Raw genomic sequence first — 21102 nt, 5'->3', positions numbered from 1 at the left:
GCTTATGGGCTGTGGGTCTCTTAATGGATGCTTTTAAAAATGTGCACACTCTACTGGCGATTAATAATCCTTTGTGAATGGATGTTGTGGACCATCTTGCTGTGGACCAGCAGTAGGAATACCTGGATCTGTCTTAAATAATAAATTTATGATAAATAATTAAATAAATTGCCTGAGTTAGAAGTACCCATCATCAGGTAATGCGTTAACATGGCAAACACATGCTTTTCAGAAGCAGTATGAAGATGGCTGAGATTTGGGGAATGAACCACTCACCAATAAGCTCTAGCCAAAAACTTGATCTTGCACCACTATCATATCCGGGGTTGATGTATAATTAATACTTATGAAGAAGTATGGTGTTGTATGTCTGTAATCCAAGCACTTGAGAAGCTAAAGAAGGAGGGAGTGCAAACACTAGTCTGGACTACATAGCAAGAGTCTGTCTCAAAAAAAAATTTGTTGAAAGATTGCTCAGGTGTTTGAATGGCCAACCTACCAAATGTCCTCCCCTCCAGGAATAATATCAAGCCAGTAGCAGGCCAGGGAGTTGGAAGGCTGAGAGTTTTCTTGCGATCACCCTATGGACTTCACACAGAGGAGGCAGAGTGAAAGCTTGTAAACTCAGAGCCTGTGCCTTTCGATGCCCGAAGTCTTGAAGAGTCCCAGGGCTATAGGTATTTCCAGCCTTACCTGGTTATGGACAGGTATTGCTACACACTGGGTTCCAAATGGTCCTACCCTGCATGAAGGCAAGTGTGTAGCAAGTTAGAAAGTTCTCTTGGCCCTGAAAGAAGGGAAAGCAATGGGTATGATGGAGAGGAAGTTAAGGTTATCTCAGCAGAGACCACCTCTGACCTCATGGGATCTTTCAGAGCTGTTGGTAAAGGTATGACTTTGGGGGTGAATTCTCTCATAAGGTCTGTCCCTGGGCTGCCTGTGTGTGCTGCTCTCAAAAGCCAGAGGGTGACTCCTGACAGGGCTGGGAACATCGCACAGAGATTGCACATGTGCCTGTGGTTGTGAGCGAGTGTCCCAGAGTGGCGGGCATCCGCCACTGTCTGTAAGCATATCATCAGTGGGCTCAGAACATCCTCACTGTTTTCAAAGGTTTCCCCTCATAGCAAATAAAGCCAAGCCAAGCCAGACATGGCTGCACATACCAGTGATGCTAGCACTTAGGAAGCTGCCTGCAGAGCATCACTGCAAGTTCAAGACCAGTCTGAGGTGTACACAGTGGAGCTAAAGGGCAGCCTGGGCTACATGCCTCAAAACGCTGTTTATTTTTTTTAAATAATTAATTAATGTTTGTTGATGTTTTGCATGCATGTATTCTGTGTGAGGATGTGGGGTCACCTGGAACTGAAGTTACAGAGAGTTGTGAGCCTACATGTGGTTGCTGGGAATTGAACCCCAGTCCTCTGAAAGAGCAGCTAGTGCTCTTAACTGCTGAGCCATCACTCCAGCCTGTGTTTTATTTATTTATTTATTTATTTATTTATTTATTTATTTATTAAAGCAAACTTCCTATTGAATCAAAGTCATTTCCTTGCTAATTCTCATTTAAAGTACCAGATCGGAGAAACCAAATGGTACTTGAACTATCTGAAGATAGCTGTATATCCTTCTCTGGCCTCTCTTGACTAAACAAACCTAATTTGTTTGCTTGTTTTTCTGTCTTTTTTTTTTTCTAGTAAACTTTTACAATTCATTAAACCTTATTTTAAAAGCCAGTTTCTCCACTTTCCCGCAATAGTTCATTTCATCTCATTTTGCGGCCCGAAGGATCACACCTAGGACCTTGAATGTGACAAATTCTTTACCACCAAGCTACATCTCCAACCTCCCCCTGCCCGAGTTTTCTATAAATTGGAAAACTCCATTTATTAAGCAGCATTTACAGTGAGATATACCATCTACACGTGGACTAACTACCTTGTGGCCTACAATGACAAAGAGCATTGTTTAGGCCTTTTAAAGCATGAGATTAAGAGCACCCTGGAAATTAACTACATCTAACTTTCCCAAAGTTACAAAGCCAGTAAATGGAGGAGCCAAGATTTCCCATCTGGCAGTGTGGTTTCAGTAAAAGTCTTCCTCAACATATGTCGATCTAGGTTGATTTAAAAGTTTTAGATTTATTTATTTTGTTTTATGTATAATGAGTGTTTTGCCTGCATATAGATGTATATATATTTTTTGATCACTGTGATAAGACACCATGATCAAGGCAACTTATAGAAGGCAGGTTTATTTGGGGCTTATGGTTCCAGAGGGATGGGAATTGATGACTGTCATGGAGGGATGGACGGCAGCAGGCAGGCAGGCACTGGAGCAGCAGCCGAGCACGCACATCTTGATTCACAAGCAGGAGGCAGAGAAAGTACACCAGGAAAGGCCCAAGGCTTTTGAAACCTTAGAGCCTGCCCTCAGTGAATCACTTCCTCCAACAAGGCCACACCTCCTAATTGTTCCCAACCAGTTCCACCAACTCTGGACCACATATTCAAACACCTGATCAAAGGGGACCGTTCTCATTCAAACCAACACAGTATGTTTCAGAAGACGTTGGATTGGCTGGAACTAGAGTTCCATGTGAGCTACCACGTGGGTGCTGGGAATCAAACCCAGGTGTTCTGCAAAGGTGACAAGTGCTCTTAACATTTGAGCCATCTCTCCAGCCCCTGGGTTGATTTAAATTAGGAGATGACTAATCTCTGAAGACAGAATGATGAACTCATTGGCAGCTCTTCTGGGATGATGCCAGGAGTTAGACAGATAATACTTTTTGTTATTTTTTTTTAAACATTGTCTCACTATGTAGTCTTGAGCTCAGGACCCTCCTGCCTCAGGCCTCCAAGTGTTGGGACTATGGGTGTGTATCACTGTAGTCCCAACTTGCCAGTAACATTCTTTAATTTGAAGAAATCCCTACCCCCGCAAATCAACACTTTCATCTAGAACAGTGGTTGTCAACCTGCTGAGTGCTCTGACCTTTTAATGCAGTTCCTCATGTTGTGGTGACCCCCAGCCATAAAATTGCTTCATTGCTATTTCATACCTGCAATTTTGTTATGGTTATGAATCATCATGTGAATATCGAATATGTAATGTCAGATGTACAACTCCCAAGGGGGTCATGACCCACAGATTGAGAACCACTGAACTACAGTTTTGTTTTTTTTTCTCCAGCACTTTTTCTTTCTTTTTTTTTTTTTTGTTTTTCAATCTTCAAAGACTCGTGATCTACCACAGTGTATAACAGTGGGCCTCAACCTTCCTAATATTGCCACCCTTTGGTACAGTTATTCATGTTGTGGTGATCCCAGCCATAAAATAATTTCATTGCTACTTTATAACTGTAGTTTGCTACATCATAATGTAATATATGATTTGCAGGACATCGCGGAGACCTCAGAGACCCACAGGTTGAGGACCACTGGAGTATATAAGCTGTGATTATGCCTTGTCCATTTATTACCTTTCTGCTCCTTTGCCACACTCTTTATTTCATTGCTTTGTGACACTGGAGCAGGACTCTGCAAACATTTCTCCTCCACGAGTGTTGTGAAGCTGGCCAGTAGAGGGCGCTAGAGGGCCGCTGTAAGAGAAGGTTTGGTTTTTGGTTTTGTTTTTGTTTTTGTTTTTTTTACTGAGTTCTGGTGCTTCTTGCTGGGTGCAGCAACCGTGGAGACGTGGTGGTGCACAGTCTCCGGGAAGTTGTTACCCTCCAGAAAGTTCCATCTAGAGAGTTTCATCAGCACTTCAGTTGGAAACTTCCTAAAGCACCATTCAGTGGGCTGCAGACTCACCTTTCCAGTACAGCCCACATCTCTTCCTTGAGAGGACACCATTTCAAGTTGACTCTTCCCTTGAGTAAGAACTCCTCTCTTCCGCCCTGGGAATAGGAGCTTCTCTTTGCCCCCTTCATTCCAGCATTCCTTAGAGATCTCTTCGCCTCGCTTAGCCATTAGAATCTCCCTGTTCATATTATCGACGTGAAAACCATCTCCTGCTTGAACGCTGACTCATATGAAGACAGACAGTAAATGATTAATAAGTGGGTGCCTTAGTGCGCCATCACGGGGAGGTGCTTCCGCTTCCTGCTCTGGACGATGGTACTGGTGCCCTCTGCCCTCTCAGATTTGCTCCAGAGGTTTAAGTGTCCTGCACATCCTCAGGCAATCTTAAACCCCAGCTCTCTTTTTCACTCAGCTAAATACTGCATGGCGGTCTGGCAGCACCACGTTTCCATTTTACTTGCTCTCCCTTCACAGCCTTCCTGGAGTGTCTGTAGTGTCAGAAAGCTTGGCCCACCCTAAAACCTGCGCCATCGTCCAGGCCTTAACGCAGCTGTTCCATTTTGAGAGTGGCGTAGGGTTTCCTATGCATTTCCACAGGAAACTGCTGGATGCTCAGCACGGCTGGTGTCCCCGGGCCCTAAAAATCCTGTCTTTTCAACCTCACACAGAAGAAGTTGTTCTACAAGAACATTCCTTTCGTCTGCTTCGAGAAGAAAGTGGGTTTGGTTGTTTGTTTGTTTGTTTGTTTGGGTAAGGCATATGGGTAAGAGAATCTAATATCTTATACTTACGTATCGCTGGGCCAGACCTACACATTGTTTTCCTCTGATAGGAAAATGGTGAAATGTGAAAATCACAGTGAAGTCTATTTCCGCCTAAATTGCCTCTCTATATTCACGTCCTCAAACACTCGGACCGAGAGAATCAGTTCCTTAAACCAAATAGAGTGTTCCCAGCAGCAGGGAGGACCCAACCCCTTCATTAAGGCTGAAAGAAAAGCACAGCTAGGACAGGGTGAGGTTTTGCTTGTTTATGTAATAAAACGGACACCAGTGTTTAGCTGCTGCGTATGTAAATTTAGCCCGTGTGGTGCGATGGGGTAGGAGGAGGAAGCAATTTGGAAAATAACCTCCTTCCCACATCACAAACATTTGTAACCTATCAGAAGACACCCAAATTAGGTCCTGCGATATAGGATTGGATAAAACAGCCCCCCCCACCCCCGTCTGGCTTCAGGCAGCGTATGACCTCGTTTCTTGTTTTAATAACTAGAGTGTAAAGCTAACAATGTAGCACATCATGGTCACCGTATCAGTCACAAAGGGGAACCAATGTTCCAGCGAGATTCCATCGTTCTTCTAGCACAGTTCTCCGAAGCTTGAGGGAATGTCAACAGAGTTAGTGTGTCTGCCTGTTTTCACATCCCCAATGCCTCCAGTCATGCTGTAAATTTAGAATCGGTTTTATGTGCAATGACAAAAGGAGGTTCCCTTTGGGGCATGGGGTCAGGTTTGGGAAGAAAATTATGTCATTTTAATGGCTGTAAAAGAAATTACTGTTAGTGCCTTTGAAATGGAGATTACACAGGCGTCACAGTTCATTTGGCCTTCAGTCTCCCTACAGTGTCATGATTGCTCTGAACAACTTTTGTAGCAGGGGCGGGGGCGGGGGGATGGCTCAGTGGTTAGAGTGTGAGGATGGGGTTTGAATGCACAGAACATAGAGCGATGCCAGATGAGTGGGATGGTCCGTTTGCAGTAATGCCAGCTGCAGAAGGTGGAGACCAGGCATCCCCCGAACAAGCCTGCTCGCAAGGCTCAGTGCATCCCATAGTTCAGGGTTGAGGAGAGGCCTTGTCTCGGTGACCAAGGTGGAAATGTGGTGGAGGGTGATTTCCAACAACAACCTGGGGCTTATGCGCGCATGCCCCCTACACGGGGAAACACAGTAACCCCCTAGGTTTGCCCACACATCCAAAACATGCACACATGCTGACCAAACATACACATACAAAAAACGAATAAAGAAAAAAAAATCCTGTAGGTTTATGAAAAGTGCAGTCGGAGACAACCTTTTGCTGTTGTTTGACGGGTCGCTATTGCTATGGTAGCCAATACCATAATCTCCCTCTGCTTTGGATATGGGGGTTCCTCTCCCCAGCCCTTCAGCAAACAGGAATTCCACCATATAGGCATGGAAAGTGATGACTTCACTTCTGTTTTCCTCTTTGTAGTTGAGTATGCCCCTTCAAAAACATGTAAAAGGCACAGAGTTGCCTTCTGAAATTGGGCTCATCAGAGGTGGGAATTTGAAACTCTATATACAGACTGCATTCTAGCAGCAATGGTGTTTGCCTCAGGATCGAGCCACGTTGGTTAAAAAAAAAAATGTGTGTTTTAGGTAGATAAGAGGTGAGAAGATCATTTCCAGAAATTGATACTCAAAGCCCCTACTAGGTTTATAATCTTTTTCCTGGCTCCACCCATTTACGTATTTCATAGAAATGATAAGGAACTGGGACTCTGGGGCTCAAGAAAGATCAGAAAGATAAAGCCTGTGGGAGTCAGGGAGGGGACAACCTTAAGATTCAAAGTGTGGAACTTGTCAAGGAAGAGGAAGTGGCTCTGAGTCGCCAGGATTCCCGGAAATAGGCTGGACCTGTCCTGGAAGGCTGCAGCGGATGCTCAGGACATTTCATCATTTCGCTCCCTCTGCATCACTCATGGCTTAGAGGACACACTGGGCTTTGGAACAGATGGTGCCTGTGTCACAGGATGTCCCCTTGTCCTACTTATTCAAGAATGAGCCACGGCTCTGTACACACTACAGTCAGCACAGAATCATAACTGGGCATCTTCCTCTTTGGAAAGGAGAACGGTTGCTTTAAGCTAGCATTTTTCAAATTGTGGTTGTGGCCCATTAAAGCTGTGGTCTGGAATTGAGCCGTGCTTGACCAGTACCTTTTAGTTCACAGAAAGGACACAACATACCCCATACATTTTGTGAAATTGCGTTTGAACCGTGTGTATGTGTAAGGGTTTCCATGTTCTGGGTTCTGGCATGGTGTGGGAGAGCTCCAAAAAGCTTTAAAGTACCACTTAAGGCAACTTACATATTATTAATCATCATCATCATCAGGCACACATGCCATGATGCGTATGTGGAGGTCAGAAGGATAGCCCTGTAGAGCGGATTCTGTCCTTTCATCTTTACGTGGGCTCTGAGGATCAGACTCGGCTTGCCAGGCTCGCACAGCAAACATCATTAAGTACTGGGTCTTCTGGCCAGTACTTAATGCCACATTGGAAGGGGACAGAGGGACTGATTGTCGTTATAGAGTGAGTACACATCACATCTGTCTTGTTTCTGGTTTTTGTGGTGCCGGAGGTTGAACCCAGGCCTCTAGCTTGCTGGGGATGCCCTCTCACTCAGCTATACTCCAGCCCCGACCAGTTATTTTTCTAGGTGGTCCATGATCGTGTGTACACATGTGTTCACAAATGAGTGCACGCACATTGTGTGTGTGTGTGTGTGTGTGTGTGTGTGTGCTTGACAGAGGCAGCACTTGAGGGAGAGCACTAACTTTGCCATATGCTAGGCAACAGAGCACTTGTTCCTAAGTCTCACACCAGAAGTCTTAAGACAAAGGTGTATGGTCTTTGGACATTCACCTAAAATTTTAACTCCTTAATTTTTCTAGTTCATAGTATCTTTGCCTAAGGAGAAGCCTGAGATCACACTAGAGGTGTGATCTCATATGCTGTGAGGAAAAGCTCCTGAGTGACAGCAGCTTTCTGGATCACTCCCATTCCAGAGACCTAGAAAATTCCTCACACTGCTTGTTTCCAGACAAGGTGAAACTTTCTGCTTTTTCTCATTAGCCTTCGGTGTCTCCTGTGTAACAGTAAGATGACAATGGAACCAAAACAGCTGATTCCTCTGGGATGCCGGATGTCACCTCAGAGATGCTGGATTTCACCTCAGGGATGCCCAATGTCCTTCCACAGGGAGATGCTCAGAAACCCAGAGACGTGTCACCCATTAACACAACATTTATTAATATCTAGAAGGTGCAGAGTGTAATACAGTGGGGGCTCAGAGCAAACATCAGGCATCGTCTTCATCAGAGCCTGCTTTGTAGCCGGGGACCGTGGTTGCTTTAGGCAGTGTTCTCTGCAGAGCTGCGGACTTGGGCTCCACTGCCTTCAACGCAAAGCAGGGGCCTCGTCTTCAGTAGCAGCTGATGTACCAGTTAGTGTACGTGGACACACTGCGGGCCATCAGGGGAGACACCCGGCTCCATCCCCACTGTGTCAGTAACCGTCAGAAACCCATCTGCTCCTCACAGTTTGCAGGGAGTGTTGGACACTTTGTCACAGTAAGCTTGGAATTCGAGCGCGTGTGAGAGGCACGGAGCAAGCAGATGGCTCCGAGACAGTTCTGGAGGAGAGTGCACAACGGAATATTCCCATGTTTGCTGTTCCAAACAGCACAGGGACCAGCTTGCTGCTCCCTTTCTGCAGGATTTGACAGCCTTTTTCCCGATCCGAAACCAGTCCACTCCCCTAAGGCAGACACAAGGATAACACTAAAGTCTTGGGTTTGCTTTGCCAAAACTTGTCTTCTATCGCTTTACTGGGGGGTTATCTAACATCGGCGGGGGGGGGGGGGGTTCTAGACGTACTGTTGATTCAGCAGGAACCTATGAAGTCTGTGTTTTGACCTGACCTAAAGGAATTAATCTACAGCATCTCTCTTTACAAACACACACCCAGAGAGAGGATACCTGACAGACGTCATCCCCCGGGCCCCCTATCCAGTGCCTGACACACACTGGGGCTGCAGCATCTGTTGAGCAAATGCACGAACTGTGACTGGGTTGATGGTGAAGGCTACCACGTACATCATTGCTGTCAGTCTTGGGAGTCACAGACTCCATCTCACCCGTGTGCAGTGGTGTTTTTCATTTATCTTGGTCAGTGTTACAGTTGAGTTTGGTTCATATGATAAAAACTATTGATCATTCTAAACACGATAAATCTCATCTCTATACGTCTACCGGCCAAGTCTTCAAATCTTCATACAAAGACATGGTAAGCCATACTGTATTATCCCCCAGTGAGCTGGGATTTACTAAAGCAAAACAGAATTTTATTATCTAAATTATAGATTTAAAAAGTCACGAGTCATCTTGTTGTAAAAAGGCAAAACATTATTATGATTATTATGATTATTATTTTTAAAGACAGGGTGTCCCTCTTTCTAACCCTGGCTGTCCTGGACCTCACTGTGTAGACCAGGCTGGCCTCAAACTCAGAGAGGTCCTGCCTCAGCCCCCTAAGTGCTAGGATTAAATGTGTGTACCACCACACGTGGCAGAATGTTATTATTAACCATGTTGTCAAATAACTCAGCTCAGTTCCTCCGTCAGCACTCTGAACTCTGAGTGTCACCCTAAATAAGACAGTATAGTTACAAGGCCTTCTTTTCAGGGAATAATTACTTTAGATCCTTGTCAAACAAGGGAATACTGTCATCAGTTTTAATCCGCAGTTACCATAGCATTGCTTTATGTTTAAAAAGCAGTATGTATGCATACATGTCTTGAGTGTGAGTTTGTATATGTGCATATAGAATCCCTGGAGGACATCAGGTTTTCCAGAGCTGGAGTTAGAACCAGGTGTGAGCATCATGATACAGGTGCTGGGAACTGAACTCCTGTTCTTTGTAAGAGCAGTGTGTGCTCTTAATCACTAAGCCATCTCACCAGCTCCTAGATAATCTTTTTTTAAAAACACAGAAGACAAAAAAGAAAAGTTTCATGAATAAATGTAGTGTGTTAAATAACCAAGTAGTTTATGCATCCTAAGCTGTTATTATCATTCTTTGTGGCTGAATGCAAATCCATTTAATGCCTTAAAGCTATATAAAATGCGGCAAAAACATAAAGTCTCACAGTATATTGAAATGTAGTATGTATGAAAGGTCTTCTCATGGCGTTTGTGTCATATGTCAGAGATGAATGGTGTTTCTAATTTGCTGGCCACTTGGGCCAAGTTTACTTTAAGGAGGAGGCCTATTTGGAGGAATAATGGAAACAGAAATGGTCTCTTGGGAAAAAGCTATCGGTGAGGTTTAGCAGATTTTTGCAGTACAGCTTCTATGACGTCTAAGTGTGCATTTTATAGGCACTGGGCCAAAGTGCCCCGAAGCCATGCCTAACTACTCTGGATGCTGCCTGAATGGTCAGGGAAACCCAGGTGGTGGAGGCAAAGGAGGGTGAGGTTTGAGCAACCTTCATCTGAATAACATTCTCTGGGACTTCCCCTGAAAGCATGGTGGGAAAGCCGGCAGCATCTGTGAGACCCGGGGCCCCTTTCAAAACACGGGACTCGTGCGCCAGCCAAACCAAATCAGGTCTCACATTCACGCCAAATTCTCGTGATCTGTATGCATGTAGGATGCGGGGACCATCATATTGGGACCCCACAGCCCGTTTCTTGGTGGCCAAGCACACCGTGTCGTGGTCTCGCTTTCTCTTTCCTCCTCCTCCTGTCTAGCATCTCCTTTTTTAGAGGCCAGCATCCGTTCTTTCTCCCCACTCCTATACCCACTCCTCAGACCGCTGACCCCCGTGCTTGCCATTCTTGAGAAACCCTTTCCAGGGCTTTCCCCTGGCTGTGGAGGTCTCCTTGGTAACTTGGTGATGACTGCCGGGCTGTGGATTCATTCTGACTCCCTGCGACTGAGCCTTGCCTTCTTACTGGATGCTGAAACCTCATGCTTCCAGGCTGCTCACGGAAACGCCACCTTCCCTGTTGGTTTTAAGTCCTGTCTGTGCGTGGGGGTTGGGGGTGTGGGGGAGTGCTTGTTTCTATCATGGGATTCCTCCGGCCTCACTACTATCATTTCTTTACTAATGTTTGTGGGGTGCTGCTAGGGGGAAGGGTAGTCCTGCTAGGTGCCTGGGGTACTCCAAACCAGGGCTTAGTCGGGGAAAGAGCATGCAGCTACTGAGAACCCACTCCTCAGACGCCCCTGGGTGCTTCACGTGGCCCCAACTCTGTATCATGACATCCATTTTGCAGCTGGTGCCCCCCGAGGCAACTGGATATCCAAAGTCAGACCTAAACTGGCCGGTCAGTTGTCCCCTAGAAGCAATTTGGTCTCTCTGTTCCAAACTGTGCTGGGGGTGGGGGAAGGGCTCAGCAGAAAAATGAACTGGCTATTTAGAAGCACTGCTTGCAGAGACAGGCCCTGTGGGCTGGGGGTTAGCGCAGCCAATGGCCAAGGGAACACTGTAGGGTCAACCAAAACAGGGAGCACCCAGAACAGACTCCTCTAGTCAGAAGACACCGGAAGGGGGAGAAACAGGATTGCTTTCTGGCCGTAGTGAGTCCGAGGACCGCGTTTGCAGCTTCCGTTCTTCTTGAGGCCAACAAACCAGTTCTTCTCCGCATGCTTCTTGGACGTGTAAGTGTTATAATGGTTTTCTTCCAGCCTTTCCAGGAACAGGCATTCTTCATCTGGTGTCTGCTAAAGGGATAAAAACCAAGGGGGGCGGGCAGAACAGTTAGCGTGTGTGTATGTGGACATGTATGCACACGCATGCACACACACGCACACGCAAGTGTACTCACGTGCCCCCCGTGTGGTGGTCAGAAGACAGTTCATGTGAGTCAGTTGTACTTGTGGGTCCTGGGAATCTGACTTAAGTGTTAGGTTCAACAGTGCCACCCTCCACTGAACCATGTAGACTGGTCATGAATTGCACTCTTAAGAATCCATGAGGCAGCCGGGTGGCGCACGCCTGTAAACCTGGCACCCAGGGAGGCAGAGGCAGGCAGAGCTCTGTGAGTTCAAAGCCAGCCTTGTCTACAAACTGAGTCCAGGACAGAGAAACCCTGTCTCTAAAGATCAAAATAAACAAACAAATAAATAAATCGCAAGGCAGCCGTGAGGTGATGGCTGAGTAGGTAAAAGCACCTTTCACAAAGTCCAACGAACTGACTTGGACTGCAGGGACCCATGCGTGCACGTGGTGGAAGAGAGCCATCTTCCACTAGGTGTCATCTGACCTTCACACTTGTGCCATGATACACATTTGCCTCTGCCCTGCCTCCTGCCTCTCGACACAATAAACAAATATATAATAAAAAAGAAAGTCACATAGAGACTTGTATGTTCTGCGTGTGTGAAGAGATAAACGAGGGTATTCACGAACTGTTAACAGTTGTCTAGGGCTGGGAATATGTCCTGTGGTAGAACACTTGCCTGGCACATATGAGGTCATGCATTTAATCTCTGGCACTGTACCAACCAACGAACCATCCAGCCAAACAACTGACTAGCTGATCGACTAACCTAGTTGCCTGTGTGTAGATGCTGGGCTTTGTTTTGTTTTGTTTGTTCTTCTTTTTAAAGTAAAGTTGTGACTTTCTCTAATCCTCTCTCTCCTTTTCTCCCTCTCTCTTTTCCAGTACCGGGAATTGAACTTAGGTCTTCCCAATGCTGGGCGAGCACCCTACCAGCAGGCCATATTTCAAACCCTAAAACATGCATTATCTTTGATCCAGCAATGTCACTCCTAGGACTTTTCCCCTTAGAAGGCGGCTGAACGAACATGAAGTCCTGTTTTTGAGGGTGGGTTTTGAAAGTGTTAGCTCTTGGGGCAGTACATGCCTGTGTGAAGGGGACCAGTAGAGGGGATGAAGTTTCCTGCTAACAGTAGAATCCAGTACAGCTGGAGGCTTATTGAAATAGCCCAAGCATAGTAATGATATGGTTACTTGGAATTGTTGATGAGCTGATGTTTTACCTACGGTTCCTCTATGAAGAGGCAGAGAAGCCAATGCTTTAAATTTCTACTGGATCAGATTTTGGAATACACATACTCAGTTTGGATTTAAGGCAACTATCTGAAAAGCCTTATGCCATACACTGTCCTTTTGCTGACCTGCCATGTCTGACTGTGCCTTTTCCAAGCCGCATGATCCTTGTGGACTCTCTTCACCCCCAGCTGATCTGTGACTCCCTTTCTCCTGGTTTATCATCAGACCATTTGTTGCTCCTTATGTGCGGGCATGTTTGTTTTATTGGGCTGGAAGAGCTACCAAGCCGAGAGGCTGAGGCTTGTGAGCCTTTCTGGTCCTGCACCGCCCTCTCTATGCGGAGGTATGCACGATGGCTGCTTACTGCCTAGAGGTAGGTTAACGGAATTCTTCCCTTCTTCCTGCTTGGGTAGGAGCCAGATTCCTGCTAAGCAAACAGCTTACTACCGAGTTACACCCCAGCCCCAGAGTTAGCTTTTATTAGCAAGGAACCATGCAACAGGAAGCGTCCGGCTTCGAATTCATTTATAGTCTAGGGAAATGACACCTGGGTGAGACATTGTGGACCTTCTGGAACAGAATAGGATATAAATATAGTGTTTAATTGAGTGACTGTGCCTCTGGAGGAACTCGGTCCAGACACCGGCACTGGGGCGCGTTGTTGAGACAGAAGGAAGGAGAAGATAATGTTAGACCGTGCGGGTTGTCACGACCCCAAAGCAGGATCACCCCATGATGGCCCTAGGTGGGTGTCAAGCCTGCATTCAGTGATGGAGGTGGGGCTGGTCACGTCCCGCACCTGTCCTTCTGTGTCACAGTGGTGCAGCCGGCATGCAGAGCGGCTGAGTCAGGGCTGAGTTGGTCAGCCACCTCAGAGGTTTTAGTATGTACTTGCTATACGCTCGGCATCCTGCTGGGGACATGTTCCTCGGCTCATGAATCATGCCTGTTGCTGTGCTTGTTTCTATTTTTATACTTAAGCACGCTCTCCCCCGAGTCACTTAGGTGACATACACTCATCGTAGAAAATTTGGGAACTACAGGAAGAGGAAGCCATTAGTGTATTGTAAACCCACCCGCTTACCACCCCTGTGGATAAGTATATTAACATTTTGTTGCAGTGTTTCAAACTGAATTTTTAAAAATAAAATACCCTTTTTACACAGACCGCAAATTCGAATTAGAATGGATGAACACCTAAAATTTGATCAGAGTGCGAGGCAGAGCTTTTAGATAGGTTAGAATGCTTCTAGCCTAGATCTGGGCCATGATCTCTAAGACATACTGAAGATGTGGGGCTCACAAGCTGATCATTTGTTCGGAGACATCACCAGTGCAGTGTCTCCTGGGTACCAGAAGCTGGTGAGCAAGTTGCGTGTGCGGTCAGTCTCCTGGGACAGTCTTTATGAGGTGGGTACTGTCCATTGCTATAGACAGGGCTCGCAGTGGGCAAACGACTTGTCACAGAGGCCTGAGCTTCATTTGTGAGTCTGGGGTGGAATGGTTGATCAGTTGATCGATCTGATGGCCGATTGGAAGAACTGCCTTAAAGTCCATTTCCTGTGCAGGGGCAGTCGGTGCCCAACTCCAACCACCTGACGTCACCTCCTCTGGCAGGAGTCTATCTCCTGCCCTCTAGTGGGCAGCGGGAATACTGCACTGTGTTCCCACCCAGCAGGCTTCTTGTGCCTGTGGGGGTTTGGCAATTTGATACCACTGAAGGCCAGCCAAGACTAAACCTGCCCTACAGACTCCCTCCTAGGAGTCACGCTCCCGAAAGGGAAGGATTGGGTCACAGATTACAGGCAGGATTCTCATAAATGTTCGGATACAGAGAAGGGATCACTGAATCCAAAAGCATTGAATGTTGGTTTTACCCCTCTCTGTATAGTTCTGGGAGCAGAGATACCCAAAGGTATCAGTCGGATTGCCTCTGTTTCTTCCCCCTTCCCACTAAGACAAGCTACACAGTCAGAAAAACCATCAGACTCTGGCTCCAAGAGGGAAGGAGCAGATGGAAGGAAGGCTTTAGCTACAAAGGAACAATTAGATGCCATTTCTCTACATGGCTCATTCATCCTTATAGCCCAGTCGGCACCTACAGAGGCATGTTGAATTGAATTCCTAATTTAAAAAAAGAAACATTTTAGATGATTCTGGGAGAAGAGAGATTATCTTCAATTTTAATGCATTTTTTTTTAAACTTTAACCTACTGTAACTTAAAAAAAAACCTTTTTTTAAAAAAAGCATTAAGAGGCGTGGGAGATAACATACACAGTAAACCTGGTGTTCATTTCCAGTGCCTACATTAAAAAAAAATTAAAAAGTCAGCCATGGTGGTGTGTGTTAGTCCCAGTATTGGACAGGGGAAGCTAGGCAGGCCCTGGGGTTTTCTGGCTAGCCAGCCTAGTTTACTCAGCAAGTTCCAGGCTAGTGAGGGACCTGTCTTTTTTTCTTTTAAGGTAGATGGCACCCAAGGTTTTGCTCTGGGGCTCCTGTGCACACATGTATGCCCCTCCCCTTCGCAGACAGGACAGTGAGAGACATACATAGTCCTCATTCAGTTCAAGGGACGTTTTTGGAGTGAATGAATAAAGTGGGATTAGGTATTCTGAAATGAGTGCCCGGCAGGCTACCAAAGTACCAATCATCCATCCTTCCCTCTCCGCCTGTATGACAATCTGAGTATTTTGAGAGAATACCACAAGAAGCTCTTTTATGTCTGTGCCTAAAATAAGGCAGGGTAGAGGGTAGGAATCATACTGGAAAAAACAACAAACAGACTAATTGATGGTGTTTCATTTTGCATCACTCCGTGTAACAAGACTTCTGGAAACCTCAAGCCTTGGCCGAGTCTGGAGGCGTGAGCCTCATACTTACCGAGCCGTATAAAAGCCCGTCGGTGTCCATGGCCAAGTACTGGCCAGTCTCCGTAGCCTTTATATACACCTCGCCCGCGCTTTCCGCACTCAGCTGCAGCTGAACTGGAATGAAAATAACACAAGCGAAAAAAAATCAACAAACACCGAGTTTGCCAGTCTGCCTGCAGCCAGAACAGTCGGCCATGGAAATTTCTGCTTCTTGGAGGCTGTGCTCCCGTCTCCCCCATGAATCAAAAACAGTAGTTTCCCCTTGTTTCTGGTCTAGGGAGAGCTATCCAAAGGAATTACATTCCAGAGAAAAAGAGAGACGGGAGCTGGCTTGCCACCCATCTACCCTGTGTGTTCCTGCCCGGTTCCTCTGTCCTGTCCCTGTCACTGGAAGGGAATTAATTAAATCGAAAAGTGATACTGGTTTCCCTGGTTCTGCTGCCCCAGAGTCCTTGGAGTATGGTAGAGTGGGCAGTGGCAGCTGCTTTAGCTGTCACGATGCTGGATGGGCCACACCTTCGAGGCAGAGAGGGCCATGCTGGCTGGTCCTTAATGTTCTAAACCCAGAGACGGTTCATTTTCTAGAGAGTAGGGAGTTCCTGGGTGTCCAGACGCACCCGCAATGAAGGTCACTGAACTCCTCAACCTCCAGGGCATCCCAGACGGGGCCCTGACAGAGAGGAAGTGCTCAGGATAGGGGAACGAATTACCCATTTACCCATAAATGCAGGGGCAAGAGCAGTGTTCTCAACTGGGGGCCATTTTCTTCCACAAGGGATCCCTGGAAAAGCCTGGGGAATTGCCTGTGTCATCACACCTAGAGGGGATGGAGAAGGCTACTGGCCCTCGTGGGCAGAGGCCCAGCATGTGCAAAGCATCCTCCAATACAGAGGGCAGCTTCTAGAAGTCCTGGAACCTAGACCGAGAGATACCATAAGACCAAAGGTGAAGATTGTGAGTCACTTAAGACAGAGACCAGCATGTGCTCTGGTCCATACTACCAAAGTGCCTTGGGTTGAGCTGGACACATCAGAGGCTAATACCCGATGGATAATTATCATTTGGTCTCTTCACCTAGGAAGTGAGGATCATTGATGGTTCATCCCCGGGAGCTAGAATTCCAGACTCCTCTGGACAATTTCTGTAGTCTCCAGATGGTCACAGCTGTCATTAATGCCTCGGAGCGAGAGGTCCAGAATTAAAGTATAGAAAGTAGATTAGCAATGGTCACGGTCCAGGCAGGGGTCAGGGTTGTTACGGGAAAAATACAGTTATATCATTTGGTCTCTTCACCTAGGAAGTGAGGATCATTGATGGTTCATCCCCGGGAGCTAGAATTCCAGACTCCTCTGGACAATTTCTGTAGTCTCCAGATGGTCACAGCTGTCATTAATGCCTCGGAGCGAGAGGTCCAGAATTAAAGTATAGAAAGTAGATTAGCAATGGTCACGGTCCAGGCAGGGGTCAGGGTTGTTACGGGAAAAATACAGTTAAGAGGTATGTGGGGAGTTATTTCAGTTCTATTCATAATGAATAGAATTCGTGAGGCAGGATCAGAGGGCGGCAGATTTGACAGACTTAGAGTGAGAAGTGATGCTGGTTACCCTGGTTCTCTGTGGGCCCATTTGCACCCCTCCTACCCTGCCTCAGTACAGTGATGGGTATGCAGCCTCTGTGTCTGAGATCCTGGCCCTCCCTTCCTGTACATAAGCTTCTTCCTGGGAAGTGGAAAACGCACAGGAAGCCACTCCCAGAGATGGCGAGTGTGTGTTCTTCTAGAGGGAGCATTTGTGTGGACTGCAGAGTACACACGCTCCCCCTTACAACAGTGATGGGGAGTTCCTTTCACACAGTTCTGTACCCCCGTTGTTGAGATTTTATGTGTGTGTTTGCCCTGCGTGTGTGTCTGTGGACCACTTGTGTGCAGTGCTCTTGGAGGCCAGAAAATGGAGTCAGATGCCCCGGGACTGGAGTCACAGACAGTTGTGAGCTACCCTGTGGGTGCTGGGAATTGAATTCAGGTTCTCTGGGAGAACACCCAATGCTGTTAACTGCTGAGCCAGCTCTCTAGCCTCTAGCTTTTTCTTTTTGCTAGCTGGCCACCTCCTGATGGATGTGCTGGTGCTTCCCCCTTGTACCTTGCTTTCTTCATCTTCCAGTTCACACATGAGGGACGTATAGTTAGTTATGTAATCCCTAGGAGATGTACTTCTCCATCCTCGGAAGTCTTCTGGAGAGACTCAAGACTTCCTCCAACTTCCTGTGGTGAGCAGAGTCTATTGAAATCTTAGGAAGGCCAGCTGGGAGACCCTGGCTTCCATTCCTGCTGGTCTCCCTAGCTTTGGTCATCCCTGAGACAACAGGCCAAAGGATATCCAGAAGCTCTTCTCTCCAGCTCAGATCATTCACTCACTCTGCTCTACTATGTAACTTTAAGTTCGTGTGTGTGTGTGTGTGTGTGTGTGTGTGCGCGCGCACATGTGAGTGTGACGAAAAGAGAACAATTATGGATGTTCTTTCTCAAGGTCTATCCACCTGTTTTTTTGAGATGGGATGTCTCACTTGGCCTGGAACTCTCTGATTGGGCCGGGCTGTGGCCAGTGAGCCTAGGGATCTGCCTGCTGCCTGTCTTCCCTAGCACTGGGGTTACAAGTGTATATCCCTACACCCAGCCTTTTCACATGCATTCTGGGAACTGACCCTGTGTCCTCATGCTGGAATGGCAAGCATTTTCTGGACTGAGCTGTCACCCCTCAGCTAACCCTCACCAAACTCTCTTGTGCTTAAGGATCTTTGCACAGTCTATGCCTCTGGCACCTTCTTCCTCCAGGTGTTTACAAGGCTGGCTCTCTTCCTTCAGGCCTCTGCCTAAATACCTTCCTAAAGAAGCTCTCAAGTGGCTGTGACACTGTGCCAAAGAGTCCTTGGTCCTGGCCGTGCCTCCCGGGTGCCCATGCCCTCCCTTTCTCACCGACTTGCTTGTTGCTTTCATATACTCATCATGTGATTATTTTATTTTATTACTTAGAGCTTTATCCAGGAAGCAGAAAGAAAGGAAGGGAAGGGCTTTTGTCTGTCCTGTCTTGACTCCTTGAGTGGCCAGTGTCTCCTGTCACACTGAACTACACACAGGGTCTAGCTGGCATCTGTTGAGTGAGTGTCATCAGGCTAATGTTGACAGAGATGGTTTTGCCAAGCCATCCTCAATACACTGTGGCCTTTGAATTGTGTTTCCAACACGTTTTCTGGAATTAATGGCATCAAGATGACAGGCATAAGGCTGGAGGCGGGACTCTGCCCTCAAGTGGTGGGGTGCCATTATTCAGGCTAGTTAACCCATTTGAGCCCAGTGGTAGATGTTTGGGTTCCATGTCTATCAAGTTCTCCCTAGACCTGACAGTCTGTGAAGCATGTGGCTGAGAATGATTGTGGTGTTCCAGGGAGCAGAATGGCACGGTGTGGCCATACAAAGGGATGCAGTTGTCGTATGTGCTATGACATAGGTGAGTCTTGGAAACAGTCCTAGAGGACCACATGTTTTGTGATTGGAGTTGTGTGAAAAGCCCAGAGTAAGAAATCTATAAATGGGGCTGGAGAGATGGCTCATCAGATAAAAGCACTGGCTGCTCCTCCAGAGGTCCTGAGTTCAAGTCCCAGCAACCACATGGTGGCTCACAAACATCTATAATGAGATCTGATGCCCCCTTCTGTCATGCAGGCATACCTGTAAATAGAGTACTCATATGTATAAATACATAAATATTAAAAAAATCCATATCTACAATAAATAGATTAGGGGAGCCCAATGCCCAGACAGGGAATAGGCTGGATATAGGATAATTATGCTTAAGAGCCTGGGAGATTCTTTTTTTAAAAATCAAAAGTAGTAGAGATGTTTGTACAATTCTGTGAAGAAAAATTGGAAGAGCCAATGAGATGGGTCATCAGGGCAAAACCTGCTGTCATGTAAACCTAGTGACCTGAGTTTAATATCTGGATCCCATGGTAGATTCCTTTTTTTTGAGATAAGGTTTCATGTATCCCAGGCTGGCCTCAAACTTGCTATATAGCCAAGGATGACTTTGAACTGTCAATCCTCCTGCCTCTGTTGTACTAGAATTACAGGTTTGTGACACCACATTTAGTGAGGAAGGGTTTGTTTGCCTGCTTGCTTGATTGCTTGTTTTTAAAGCATTTAATTTGCTAGTTCTTTCTCTTGCTACAGGGCTAGGTGAGGGCAAGTTCTTTCCTCCTGTGAAATCCCATCGTGGCCTTGGAAAGGCTTCCCAGAGGTAAACAAGAGCTGTGGGCCTGCCTAGCACATGACTTTAGGCCTCAGCCAAGGATGGTATGCCGGTGAGCGTCTAGGCTCAAGCGTTTCCTCTATAAATATTATTTCTCCAGGATGTCCCGCTGGGTTTCTTTCTGGCTGAGTTTCCTGCACATATATTTTTGTGAGCGGGGCTGACCGGAAGGCACAACGCCCAGCCTGCACTGCTCATGTCAGTGACTGGGTGTCCAACTGTTTGGTGGGGACTCCGTTCTAGTTCTGTAGACCTCCACCCTCTCAGCTGCCGGCTACTGGGATGATCAAGGGAGGAGGAAGCGTGACTTCAGGCAGGGGATGGCTACACGGCACGTCCTCCTTCCTCCTGCAGAAGAGGGGCAAGGATCAAAAGTAATTCAGTGCCCCATGTGCACACATCCGTGTTCGGTGAAATCTGTGCTCGGTGTCACACATGCTCCCTGCCTTCAGGGCTTGTCTACACAGGACTAGGGAGACAGACACACAAGCCTATGACTCAGCGGGTCCATAGCAAAGGCAGATGAAAGAGTAAAAAGTACAATGACGTGTCACCCTCCCATCCCTGCCCCTAACACTCGGTCGCTCTCTCTCGCTGTCATCTCTCCCCCCTTTGTTGTTCTGGAGAAAAGCAGGTGATAACGTACAGCAAAGAAACTGTAGGGGAATAAGTGAATCCTTGCTGAAAAAAAAAACTTTGTAAGAAGCATGAGCTTGTGTGTCTAGCTCATGAATAGATGTGGGCAAAGTTTAAAACCTCAGCCAGGTGTGTCCAGTAGCTGCCAGGGGAGGCTGAAAAATGAACGGGGACTGGGGACCTATAGAGGGAGGGTCTGATTCATCCTCAAGCTCTTTCTATTTCTATAAAATCATTCTGCAACTGTCTCTGGATCCCGGGTTGATGGGATTTGCTGGTCTTTGGTCTGTATCTAGTGCATGTTTTTGTATTTTAACTGCATACACATGTGCTATTACAAAGTTTTCATCAAAGATTCACCCACAGTCCTTTCTGCCTTCCAGGGAGGAAATGTTTTAAAGCTCTGTTCCTAGCAAAGGACAGAGTTCTCCAAGACTCTCATCCTTTTCTTTTCTTCCTTCGTTCCTTTCTTCTTTCCCCTCTCCCTCCTTTCTTATTGTGTATGTATGACGTATATATAGAAGGGGGCTTGCATGCTATGATGTGAGTACGGAAGTCAGAAGACAACTTTGTGGAGTCAGTTCTGTCTTTCCAAAACCTTTGCATGGGTTCTGTAAACAAACAAACAAAAAATGAATTCAGGTTTTAGACCTGCAA

At 46.7% G+C, this 21102-nt stretch overlaps 1 protein-coding gene across 4 annotated transcripts in view; it reads right to left on the bottom strand.

The window, feature by feature from the left end:
- Positions 1-7839: 7839 nt before the first annotated feature.
- The window catches only part of Fgf1 (fibroblast growth factor 1), a 91695-nt gene continuing 78432 nt past the window's right edge, over positions 7840-21102 (bottom strand). For 3 of the 4 annotated variants that reach the window (XM_060377350.1, XM_060377352.1, XM_060377351.1), the window contains 2 exons: positions 15516-15619; positions 7840-11339 (listed from right to left, as the gene is read on the bottom strand). In XM_060377350.1, the coding sequence (XP_060233333.1) occupies positions 11145-11339; positions 15516-15619 (299 nt within the window). In that variant the 3' untranslated portion in view covers positions 7840-11144. The remainder of the gene's footprint in view (positions 11340-15515; positions 15620-21102) is intronic. The other variant, XM_060377353.1, reaches the window with a different exon arrangement.

Source organism: Meriones unguiculatus, chromosome 2, assembly GCF_030254825.1.
Source record: "Meriones unguiculatus strain TT.TT164.6M chromosome 2, Bangor_MerUng_6.1, whole genome shotgun sequence".
Lineage (NCBI taxonomy): Eukaryota > Metazoa > Chordata > Mammalia > Rodentia > Muridae > Meriones > Meriones unguiculatus.
The sequence above is the reverse complement of the archived record's forward strand: the minus strand, read 5'-3'. Positions and strand labels throughout refer to the sequence as shown.